Source organism: Pyxicephalus adspersus, chromosome 6, assembly GCF_032062135.1.
Source record: "Pyxicephalus adspersus chromosome 6, UCB_Pads_2.0, whole genome shotgun sequence".
Lineage (NCBI taxonomy): Eukaryota > Metazoa > Chordata > Amphibia > Anura > Pyxicephalidae > Pyxicephalus > Pyxicephalus adspersus.
Window position 1 is genome coordinate 38,661,538 of NC_092863.1, and position 13,196 is coordinate 38,674,733.

The window sequence follows — 13,196 nt, forward strand, 5'->3', positions numbered from 1 at the left end:
ACCTGTATTACATGCCACTAATATATCACCCATCACTTTTTCAGGGTGTTGTACATAAACACTAATTAGGTAGCACGCTGGGTATTGCCTTGCATCCTCGAAAAAGAGGAATGGTGCTAGGTTCCTTTTTTACGGGAAACTAAAAACATACAGGCTGAACAATTTAGCAGAAAAGCACTTAATAATACCACTGATATATATAGGTCTGTCCCATTAGGATGAAATAGGTGGGACTTGTAGTTTACAGGACTCCTAGAGCTCTATCAGCAGCCCACTCATCACCCCTACCTGTAACTACATTTCCCATGAGCAACTTGTAAAGCTACTCAGCCAATAGGCTTGTAGGGGGAGTGTCTGCAGTGTAAACGTGCGGGAAGTTGAGTGTGGTGGCTGGAAGAAGATTGCTAGAAGTGTTAGGACCGTGGTATGGAGCTTTAGACAGATGTGGAGGTCAGGCTGACATGTTTTCTGAGCTCTTTACTGATTACGGGAAATGAAATGGTCGTTCATGTAATCTCTGTATATCTGACATGTGTGTGCACTGTATATGCGGCACTATTCATTCGTATGGTATGAGGTGGATCCTCCAGGTCTAGCTTCTGGTTGTGTCTGATCACTGGAAGCAGTGTTTGTCTTATTTCTGCCCATTATTTATGAGATGCCGCACACCCTGCACTGCATAGAACCACAATGTGTCATGGATTAGGGCAGGACAGAGGAAGTGCATCTATTCTTCAAATATAAAAGATTAGACTAAATTTATCTAACCCTAAAATCATTTGTGTTTACTAAACTGAAAACTTCAATGCCCAAATTCTAAACAAAAACACTCCTTTATAAGCTCACTAGTTTGGGATTAAGGGAACCTGTAATTCTCATTGCTGACTTCTAACATTGCTACTTGCCTGGGCAACATGATGACCCTATAACGGTAAATAATAATGTTTCTCATAGGTGAATACTCAATACTCCTTAAGCGTGCGGCTACAACCCCCTTCCTGCCGTACCTGTTTTGTCCACAAGATGTCCTCAGGTTTCTGGGAAAAAAATTCTCAGGCTCTTAGAGCCCAAAAGGCAAGTGCCTCTGCAGCCAATGTATGGTGTTATGGCCCCACCCTCTAAGGGGGCATTTACTTCCAATCCCCTAATCCCAACATGTCAGTTTGAATGAGACATATCTACCCTGGGTGACTATCTTGGCTTTCTCCATAGATATAGTAAAGTGTGTTATTTCCTTGTTAAACGTGAAAATACTGAAAACAAAGTCTAAAAAAAGAACAGCACCTATTGTTGAACAAGAATAAATATGTTTGATGGAGGTGTGTGTGTACAAAATATGTCTGCTTAACCTGGTTTACAATGTTTGGCACAATAACAATTACATAACTGATTTTTAGAAAGATGAAATGATGTTGATATAATTTTTTTGTGACTTTACAGATATGAGTTACTTATGCGGCTTAGCCTGGGTGAACTTCGGATCATCACCTGACTCCAGCATGAAAGATGGAAGTTGATTGTGAAATGCAAAGTCCTGGGGATGAAAGCATTGTTAAACTATGGATTCAGGAGAATAACACAGTTGTTAGACGTTGGAAAGTAAATAATTAGTATTTTATTTACTTAGCTTGAAAATCTTGGTTAATGATTTAATGCCTATATATTTTTTTACTAATAAACAGTTATGGCTTAGGAATTATATGAATGTCCTGTTACTCTATTTTAAACACTTTTCTATCTTTTGGTAGCTAATCAGCATAAATGTCATGTAGAAATTGCATTGGTCTGGATTTTGCTGCATGTCATTTGTATTCTACTTTTCAGGATTTCAAAACAAGAGGGGATTTCCAAACCTTAAAGAAAAAATTACTGGAGTGTAATTCGGAGCTTTCACATTTGCTTCAGAAAATACAAGGTGCTGACTTCTTTAAAGTAAAGCTGTCCGTTCTTTAAGGAATGTCTATACTTTAAGCTAAGCTTTATGCTTCTTTGTGTTATCTACAGTTACTTTAATCTTTACACCATCTTTGCATCTAAACTCTGTCCCCTCCTACAACTTGTCCCGGCCAATGAGCAGGGCCAGAGGCTCAGCAGACAATATGAACTGTAGTATTGGACTAGTGAATGATACCATGGTAGCTAAAAAGAGACAAGAATTGAGCATCAACTTGGAGGAAGGGTTAATGTACTTTGTGTACCCAGACAGGTAATCTCCAGGCACAAATATTACACACAAACACTACAATATCTTCTTATTCTTAGTTAAGACTTGTGTTTAAATCTAAAAGCTATCTTTCAATTAGTTTTTGTTTTGTTTTCAGTAGTCAAGGCTGACTCAAAGGCAGATTTCAAGATAGGCTGGTTTAAGAATACATATTAAACTAAGCTGCAGTGGACAGGTCTTTGTATTTTGACATCCTTGGGTGGAGGTCACTTAAAGGGGGCAAAGAGACAACTGTATTTCTTGTGACGTTACCTTTAGAAGTTGATCTGTTAGGTGCTTACAAACCTTTGTATGTTTCTGATTACAGGTTTACAACCTACAGCTGACAACCTTCCATTGGAGCTGACAGTTGTGTACAACACTTTGTTAATTCATATTAACATAACTGGTGGATTTCTTTGTGAACATCAAGAAGAATTAAAGAATGCCTTGTTCAGAGGTAAAGAATCATAGCATGCCCATAGATTTTGGATGGCAGTTGGTCTTTAGAAAAGTGCACTTCTGAATCAAGCAGATGTCTCTTTAAAGAAAGCTTATGTAGTTGTTTAATACTCATTTGATACTTATGCATATTTTGTGCAGCTAAAAGCATAATTGTCCTTCTGATAAGTTTGAGGCACAGGGGACAGGAGCAGAGCCTATTTTTGTGCAATTTACACAATCATTTTGGCTGTGTAAAGGTAAGTAGGGATAGTGTTTGGGATTTAATTATTAGGGTTAAATTTGGAATTCATGTTACTTGTTAGTTTTGTTGTCAAATGTTAATAGTTTTCCCTGTAAGTTGAAGGGTTACATTTCGAGCTGGGCAAAAGAAAATATGTCGTGAAAATCTATGGCTATCAATGCTTAGCCAAAACAAAGAAATGAAGTGCAAATTGTTTTTAAAAGTAAACGTAAACAACAATGCACCTGAAGGAATACAAAAGGACCAGTTAACTATATGTACATTGTGAAATTGACAGTATCTGACGCTGGATCTTGCTGCTTAACTATATTTTTTTTTTTTTTTGCTGCCAGTGCTTGAGACTAGAAACTGTGGAGAGGTGAAGAACACAGCGATAATAGATCTATGGAAGAAGGTCCTTTCTGCAGTGTATCCCCAGGAAACATTTTCTGCTCTGAACAGATTAGCTAGAATGCAGAGTGCCCTGTGGCTGGCAGAAAATCAGCTGGAGCCTTTGGTGAACTTATTTCACCTTGTTAATCAGGTATGTTTTCATCAGGTGACCTGTGCAAATGGTTTATATCTGGGGAAACAACACATTGTATACATTTTTGCAATATGCTTACCTTTCTTGTTGATTATTCTCCTTAAAAATGCTGTAATAGAGAAAGAAATACCTAATATAATTAGGCAAATCAAGTCAGACTTTGTTGCACCAAATTCTCAGTTTGCATTGTCAACCCTGCCCAGTTATCAATTCTGGGAGGATTCATGCATTACAGCAGTATTTCTCAACCTTTTTACATGGAGGACCCCCCTGAAACAACTTTCAGGTCTTTGAGGAACTCCTGCTGTAATTACTATCCCTACAACTCATATTACATTGGTGTGGTGGTCAGTAGGAAGAATGTCTCTTACTCTTGCTGGACAGTTGGAAGAATATTACCCTTACAGAGAGACAGATTTATCATTGGTGTCAATGGTAACTGATTGCTCATGGAACCCCTATCAACCTCACAGAAAGCCAAAAAGAACATCTGGTAAACTGGCCTGAGGGTCATAAACAGGTTTTAGGTGTGGTAATGATTGAGATATATCACTGTTTTTTTTTTTAATATAATTGAAAAATGTCACTTTAAATCCAAACCTAGTACACACTTTCTCAAACTTTGAACCCCTGAAATACTTTTCAGGTCTTTAGGGAAGCCCTAACTATAAATACTGTAACACTACATTAGTGTGGTGGTCAGTAGGAAGAATGCCTCCTACATCACTGTCCAGTGGGAACAATATTCCCCCTACAGAGAGCCAGATTTATCATTGGTGTCAATGGTAACTGATTGCTCAAGGAACCCCTATCAACCTCTGGAGGAAACCTAAGGTTCCACAGAATCCTGGCTGAGTAACATTGCATTAAAGCAGTTGTTTTTAAATGTATCTAGTGTAAGAACCTGATTTGTCTTGTGTTGATATTTTATAATCCCTTTTACAGTTGTGATTAATCTGGCAAAGGGAGAAAAATGACTGAAGGCAAATTAGGTGTGCTACATAACGATGTGTTGGCAAGGAATGTGCTGATAGGAGGAGATAGCAGAGTTTGCAGAGATATGACTAAATCAGTCTTCTGTATCTCTGTTACTGTCCAGTCATAGAAAGGGGGTGGCTAGAGAGGACATATTAGTTTCTTAAAATAAGACTAAAGTTCTGTTTTATAAATCTACGATTTTAGAGGGTTTAATTGTAGAAAGGAACAGGCCCATCTGCAAATAAACATACTCACCTGCCCGAACCCTTCTTAAACCTCAACCGCATGTGCGGCTCAGTGTTTGGTTGCCAGGATATCGAGCATAACCTCTGCAGCTACCAGGAATTATTGAACTTATGCCGGCCCGGTTGCTGAATACTGGAACAAGGAATAGAAGGGAAAGAAGATGGCAACGCTCGGAACAGAACATGGACAGGTGAGGATAGACTGGATTTATTTCCACTTTAACAACAAGTGGTGTCATTTATTTAACTGTACTGTGTAAATCTCAAGACCTCATAAAGGGAAATATTACGATTTTGAAGGGTAATACACCTCCCATTATATGTATTTTTATGTGTATTTTCATTGACTGGCATGAGCAATAAATTGTATTTTTTATTCCATCATAGGATATTTTATTTTGTATGGTAATATCTACCACACCTTTTGCTTATTATTCATCAAAACATCATACAGATGACTACTAGGTGGTTGAAAGTTTAAGTTAACTTGCAGCAACCGAATTGCTATAGGGCAGTACTAAGAGCTTTGACCTTAGGGGGCAACATAACCAGCCATTGTAGGGAAAAATGTATGTGGGCAAAATAAAGCATACCCTCAACAAAGTGACATGGTAATGCATTGATTGGTGAGCATTTGGGAAAATGGGTGATCTTGACATTTACTTGCATTACTTGCAACTCAGGGCTACAAAGAAAGTTGTCACTGGAAGACATCTCCCTGCCACATGCAGTGAACAACACGTGACTTCATGTCTTACTTAACAATGTCTTACCTGTAAAACTAGCTCTATTCACGGCCAACATACAATAATACTACTGGCCAGGGAGGCAAATCCTCCTTTGCAGTAAATTGTTGCTGAAAACTACAAATAAAACGGAATAGGGTGGCAAAAAAGTGTTTTTTCTTATTTTTCCGCATAGGAAACTACTTTGTCATATAAAAACTACAACTTATTGGAATTGATCAAGGTGTGGAAAGTTTCCTATCAGGAAGAGGAGGAAATTCAGACTCTACAGAGTGCCTGCACCTTAAGAGATATTCTCTATACCTCTGCTGCCTTTCTTCAAGGTAACTATTCAAAACTGTTTGTGTGAAAAACATGCTTTTGGTGTCATAACATTAATGTTTGACTTCTAGTCCTTGTTAGCATACTGAATGGAGACCATGTTGTATAATCTTCATGAGACTTAAATACCTGATTTGATTTTCTTACTATACACCCTTACAGAACCACAATGACAAACATGGAATAAATATTTTTTTTAAAAGAGCAGGTATATTAAGTAAAATTTGCATACACAGCTAGTTCTACATTATCTAGTTTCCTACAGTTATACTTAAACAGGGGTAACATAGGACTTGTCCATCCAGCAGTTTTTTATTCATCATCACAATTGTCATACCCTCCTGTAACATATGTTTTCATATGCTTCCACAGTTTACCATCAAAGCGAACTTTTTTTTTTATGAGCATTTAGAAATAAAAATCTCTGTAAAGAGTTAGTATACACAAAATTTGTATTTCATAGTTTAGTCAATCACAAAATTATATACCACCCACCATTTTACCGTGTATATCCCACCCATTATATTGGTGATGTAACTATGCTTGAGTTTCTGGCTTTGCACATATGTATGGCCATTCAGTTTACACCTATAGCTAGCATATAACTTGTATTAGTCAGTTCTTTAGATGGGAGTTTTGCTTTGATTGTAAACCCAATAATATTGTTAAGCTAAATTTGGATCATTGATTCTGCTGGATGCTTTTTTTTCTCTAAATGTTGCTAAAACTGAATTCTCTGCTAGGTTTGACTTTAATGGATGCTGACAACTTTCCCCAAGCTGTAAACCTCTTACAAGAAGCTGCCAACAGCCTGTGTTCTAGTAAAATACTTGCCGAGATCTACACCTGTCTTGGATGGTCCTTCTACAAGATGGTATATTGTAGCTGATGTGATAATATATAATCTATTCTCATTTCCTGTATCAAAACAACAGTTTAGTAGTTTATTAGAGCAAGTTATCTTTTCTTAGGTAAAAGCATTTACTGTATTACTCAAACATATATTAATTTTTAGTAAAACCCATAAATATTTATGTTCAGGAGTTCATGCAACCAGTTTTTTTTTTACAAAGAGAATTTTGAATTGTTGCAATAGAATGTGACACAGGTGCTAATTTAGTGATCACTAAACAAACGTGATGGAATCAACAGATGAAGTCAGATGTTTACATACACATTAAAACTCGGTGTATAACCCCTCCACAAATTTTATACTAAGGAACCAGAAATTTAGCATATCCTCTAGGACATCTACCATCCTCCTAAAATTTTTAGATAAAGATTACATCACTTTTTATTGAATATAGCACAATTTCAGTGAGTCATAAGTTTACACTTAATATTCAGCAGCATTGCCTTCAAAGTGTTTATTGACCTTCCAGAAGCTTCTTAGAGTAAACCCGTTCAGTTTGTAGGCCTTCCTGCTCTCACTTACTTTTAATGTTCTGCCCACAAACTTTGTGGATTGAGTTCCAAGCTTTGTGGTGGCCACTCCAGTGCTCTGACCTTGTTGTCCTTATGCATTTACACCCACTCGTGTCTGATCTTCCCCGCCCTCCAAATATAACAATGGTTAATATGGCCAAACTGTTCAGTCATGGATTTATTAGACCAGAGGATGTACAGAAAGCATCTTTGTCTCCATGTGCCATTGCAAACTTCAGTCTGGCATTGTTAAGGCTTCTTTAGAGCAGTGTGTTTTTTCATGCTGTGCAGCATTTTAGGTCATGTCTACATAGGGCTCTTTTACCGTGTATATAGATACTTGTCTGCATGTTTCTTCCTGCATCTTCACAAGGTCCTTTGCTTCTGTTCTAGAATTTATTTGCATATTTTGTTTCAAAGTATGTTCTCTAGAAGACAAAATGAATGTCATTCCCAAATGGCATGATAGCTGTGTGGTCACATAGTGCTTTAATAATATTCTTTGCACAGATAAATGGGGAACCTGCCCATGTTTGGAAGTTGTTCCCAGATTTTTGGAAATCCACAACTTTTTTATGAGGCTCTGTTTATTTTTTATTTGATTTTCTTATTATGTCAAGCAAATAGGCAGTGGGTTTGTTGGCAGCCCTTTTATATCTTCCATATGTTAACTCCAATTATGTCAATTGGCTATCAGAAACTAATTGTCCAATTGCCTAAAAGCATTGCATCTAGTTAACAATGTGTATGTAAATGTTGATCCACTGTAATTGTGATAGTCATTAAGTAGTAAAATACTCTGTCTGTGAACATTGATGGTCAGTAGATGCTGAGCAAAATGATACCTTGCAGAAGAGTTGATACCACAATGATTCTGAAGTTGGATCACTGCATGGTAGCTGGAGAAGGAAAAATAGGATTATGGCCACCACACCTCCTTATGATTTTCTGTCCAGAAAAATTATGTATTTTGCCCAGAGCCACCACTCCTGCACACCAAATAGGCAGTATTGGTGCTGGCTATATTATCCTTGCCTTGGCAGCTGTGTTGGGAAACCAGCATGAAATAGTATCAAATTAACTATATGTATTGTTGGCTCTCATTCTATCCAGTAAGTACTAATTTGAGATCCAAATAAATTGTATTGCTTCCTAATTTAAATTTTAATTTACAAGGCTGATTGAAATTCTACTGACTAATTGGGCCTATTTAGTACAGAACAGCTTCAAAACAGCTCAAGGTGCGAAGGGTAACAACTATTAGGCATTCATAAAGTGCTGCTCAGGATTCAGTAAAATGGAATCTGTTTATTTGCTATGTTTAATATATTTTAGAATCTGTTTGGATATTGCACTTTCCATTTAAAAGCTTTACACCTAAAACAAGTGATGAAAAACACTTAGCATTAATAGTAAGTCTTTAACAAGTATTTTGTACCTAGGCAAAGCCACAGACAGCCCTGCAGTTCTGGAAGCAGGCTCTGAGTGTGAATTTTCACTGTCTCCCAGCTCTGTACCACACATCACGTCTGTACTGTGACATGAGGAAACTGGACTCTGAATTGGAGGCTCTTACTCTACTTCATAGGGTAAGTATGCAGTTAACATACAATGGAATAGGAGTTTCCCTAATCATCTTTTAGGACTGCACTTATGAGAGTGACTTTGTCCACCCAAAACAGGAAACAAAGGCTCCCATGATATAATATAAGATTCACTTCTGTCATTCTCCATGATTTGTGTTTTCTTGGCCTAGCAAGAACAGCTTCATAAATACTTTTCTTGTTACCTTTGTGTAAGTTGCAGAGGCCATCACTCTATTCATGCCAAGTTTTCCGGGGACAGTAGACCTGTTTGCTAGAGGTTAGTAGGTTAACTGTAAGGCTTCATGTACAATTTTTAAAAGCTTTGCCAGCCTCTTAGGCTGAGATGTAGGACAATCACTAGGGTAGATTGGTAGAACAAGTACAAGATTTGCTTTTCTTTTTATTTTGTTACGCTATATATTTAATTTTCCCCCAGTCACGGCAAAACATATAGCACCACCCCCCAAAAAAATGTCCTTATATTCTGTCCTTTTACATGTTTGTGGATTTTTGAGATGTGGGCTGGTTTTCTTTGGACCCTATATTGACAAGGTCACTTGAAAGGACACATATACATCTATTCAAATTAATAACCCAACCTACAATCTCCTTCTCCCCCGTGCATTCTTATTTACAGCTTGCTCAAGTGTTTATCTCCTCCAGTCCAAAATCTTCTTCAGAGCTGACAGCACTTGAGAATCTAAGCAGCATTGAAGAAGGTTTTGGCCCAGGGAAGGGCTTACAGCTGCCATGTTGAGGTAAGTAGCAGCTGGAAGAGGATTTTCCTCCGGAGCTAGGGAGGAAGAGCTAATGTTTTTCAATAAAATATTTTTTTCCCTGTTGTCACACCTACCTCACTATTTCCCAATTACAGTGTAATGAACATGCATTTCTGCACTGCAACGTCCTTACAATGTCTATCCACTGTCACTTGCCTCTACATCCATGTGCCAACCCAAACACCCGCCCCTTTACACTGATCCTGACAGGTTCTGTCTGGACCTCTAGAAATAAATCCAAAAAAAAACTACATAGTTGTCTTGTTACCATAATATTTTTCTATGTTATAGTTATTCTTGGGTTAAATGTGTATTTGTATCACTTTACCATGAGAATATTTTTCTCTTCATTTTAGGAATTAGAAAACCAATGTGTAAAAAGCAACTCAATAGAGACCTTTTTTCTGCTCAGAACTGAACTTATACTGAGCACCTCAATTTTAAGCCACTTTGTCCATGTACCAAACTCCTGGGAGGTGAAGTATCTGATAGCAAATCACTACCTCAGAAGACATTGGTAATGTATACATGTAATCCTTCACATTCCTTACTTGACACTTACACTAACACAGTAAAATTATGTAGTTGGGCCAGTGTAATCTTCCTAATGTATTTCTTTCTGATTATATCATAACGTTTTCAAAAGTATATGATGTGTATATATATATATATATATATATATATATATGTTTATCACCTATGAATAGTGGACAGGTTTACAGTTCTAGTAGTATAATGCAAAAATATCTTGAATGTCCTGCTGCTGAGTATTGTGGCATACCCTACACCATAAGGACAAAAGAATGGTACAGTCAACTCTGCTAAAAAAAATATATATGACAGGTGATGGATATAAGCCACTACATCATTAAGTAATATAAAGAATATGGTTTACCACACTTCACCAAAGCCTCCGTGAGTGACATTAGAAGGAGTATGCAAATAACGGTTGCTAGGGTGCTTCCCCTGTCACTTTCTATGAGATTAGCAAAAATCCCGTTTACTGAAAATCACATGACATATTTCCATTTTATTTGCCAGAAGGCACATGAGAAACTCTGAAGTAATTTAGAAAAAGATTCCATGGTCTGAAAAGACCAAAATGGAGCATTTGGCCCATGACATTGTACATCACAAATGGTCAATACATGACCATAAAACACCATCATCATTATCAAGCAAAGTGGTGGCAGCATTATGCTGTAGCGATGCTTCCTTTAAGAAAGTATTTAGATGTAGACTAAATGCATCAAAATACAAGAGCAAGCAGTATGATGCTGGGGAAAAACATATGCAGTTAACAAGAAATCCAGGGAGCAGTGTTTCATCAGTGACCCCAAGCATAAAACCAGAACTACTTTATTAAATAAACTTTTCTAGTACCTAGCACTTTGGACACATTGAAAAATTATAGACATTCACACACAACTACCTACCTCTAGTGCAGAGTTGGAACACCCTTTTGGTTTCAATAAGGACATGGAATCATTTCCCAGGGTTTTTGGTATATAATGACATGATAGCGTTACACATTTACTTCAGATTTGTTGGCTAAACATTCATGATGCCAATTTTTCTCCACTATAAACCATAAGTGTTATATTGATTGAAAACCTGTTGACTGCAGAGCCCATATTGTACTTTTTGTGATATGGCATATTGTTTTGCTGAAAGTAGCCATTAGATTAGTATACCTCAGTTGTAGCCTAAATCCATCTGGCCATTCTCTGAACTCTGGCTCCAACAAGGCATTTTTGCCCAGACAACGGACACTCGCTTAATATTTTCCCTTTTTCAGACCTTCTGGCATCAACAACCATGCCATGTTTAAAGTCACCTAAATCACTTTTTTCCCATTATAAAGCTCAGTTTTATCTTCCGCAGTTAATTTTGACATGTCTATTTGCTTAAATGCATTCAGCTGCCATGTGACTGATTAAATTTATAACGATAAGCAGTAAAACAGGTGAACCTAATAAAGTGGTAAGTGAGTGTATATTTTTTTCATTGTAACAAATTTAAATTGCTTTACACACACCTAGAAAACACCAATGGGGAGGGGGTAAATACTTTTATTGAAACTGCATGGGTAATCTTATGTAGGCTTGTGGGTGAATATTACATGTGTTTGTATCCTTCAGAACCTGCAACACAGTATCTGTTTCTTTGCAGCACTAAGCAAGCAGCAGAACATTACATGGATCTGATGACTGCATTAGTTTGTGAACCCCAGCCAGAAGTAAGTAGTGGAGAAAAGCTTGTAAGGGCAATACCCCCTCTTTTACTATTTATAATTTATCTGATAGTCTTAGATATTTGGGATAGCCTTCCTGTGTCTTCCTGTAAAGAGTGCATTTATTATAATATTTTTAATAACGAAGGGCTCCTGAAATATTAAAAGATAATTTAACCTCCTGGGCGTTTCACTGATGACTGGATTTCTGTACCAAAAAGCAGTACACTGTTTTTCATAAACTTTTTTTTTTTATTTCATATTGTAGACCTGTAACTTACCGAAATATGTCCAAACAAGGGTCTAGTAGATATCCTAAATATAATAAAGTTTGAAACACACAATCATGTAAAATAAAATAAATAAGTTTCTGTTCCTTGTCCTTCATAATTTCTTGTTCCCCAAATGTCATCATTTGCGCACATATATCCTGTGGGCAACTGAGGGCTAGAATGGTGCAACTAGCTTCCCAAGGCAGGGGTTTGCTATTGGTGAATGTTAGATGGAGGAACTGGGAATTAGAATTTCCAGCCACGCCCCCTGTCGACAGGCGCACGCACCAACGTCATCAGGAATCGCCAAGGGAAGAAGAAGACGGGGATTCGACCGAGAAGCAGATGGAGAAGACGGGCATCAACGCTGGAGGACTCTGCCGGAGGACGGGAATTCTCTGTATTTCCATGCAAAAAGCGTTACATTTTTTGCTTGGAAAATTATTTTACATTGTAGGCTATAATTCTTAGGCATACCTCTCCAAAATATGTCTAATATTTATTAAATGTAAAAAATGTAATAATAAATTTTAAATAAAAAAAACAAAAAAAAATCTGTTAAATAAAAATAAATAGTGTATAATGTAATATACCTGTACAATGGCTTATATAATATATATATAATATAATTATATATATATTATATAAAGATTTCCTTGTATTGGACTCAATACAGCTATTTTGTATTGAATCTAATACTAAATTATTTGAATTTACCACCGCGCCTCCCGCCCGCACCAACGTCACCAGGAAACCCCAGAGATCGTCTCTGCATTCAGCCGCTGAAGACAGAAGAAAAAAGACGTCTCCGGAGGAGCTGCAGAGACCAGATAAGTGGGGTTTTCAGTTTTTTGATTGTCATACAATGTTGTATGACAATCAGATTGCACTGTAAGGGGATTTGAATTTGGCGCCGCAGCGAAAGCAACACTTGATTCTTTTTTTAGCTACCCCGAGCCTAGATCGGGGTAAACGCTTTCAGCGAGTTTTTTTACCCCGAACTAGGCTTGGGGTAACCGCCTAGGAGGTTAAAATGTAATTACCGTATTTTTCGGACTATAAGACGCACTTTTTCTTCCCCAAAACTGGGGGGGAAAAGTGGGTGCGTCTTATACACCGAATACATGTTAAATATACCGGTAATTAAAAAAAATAATACTCACCCGATACCGCGAT

General features: G+C 37.3%; 1 protein-coding gene across 1 annotated transcript in view; it reads left to right on the forward strand.

Annotated features, from left to right (window-relative positions):
• The first annotated feature begins 358 nt into the window (after positions 1-358).
• The window catches only part of FANCG (FA complementation group G), a 19,077-nt gene continuing 6,239 nt past the window's right edge, over positions 359-13,196 (forward strand). Inside the window, exons 1-10 of the mRNA XM_072415358.1 lie at positions 359-450; positions 1,441-1,599; positions 1,825-1,915; positions 2,532-2,663; positions 3,242-3,432; positions 5,580-5,727; positions 6,469-6,599; positions 8,593-8,739; positions 9,872-10,032; positions 11,688-11,754. Of these exons, the coding sequence (XP_072271459.1) occupies positions 1,507-1,599; positions 1,825-1,915; positions 2,532-2,663; positions 3,242-3,432; positions 5,580-5,727; positions 6,469-6,599; positions 8,593-8,739; positions 9,872-10,032; positions 11,688-11,754 (1,161 nt within the window). The 5' untranslated portion in view covers positions 359-450; positions 1,441-1,506. The remainder of the gene's footprint in view (positions 451-1,440; positions 1,600-1,824; positions 1,916-2,531; positions 2,664-3,241; positions 3,433-5,579; positions 5,728-6,468; positions 6,600-8,592; positions 8,740-9,871; positions 10,033-11,687; positions 11,755-13,196) is intronic.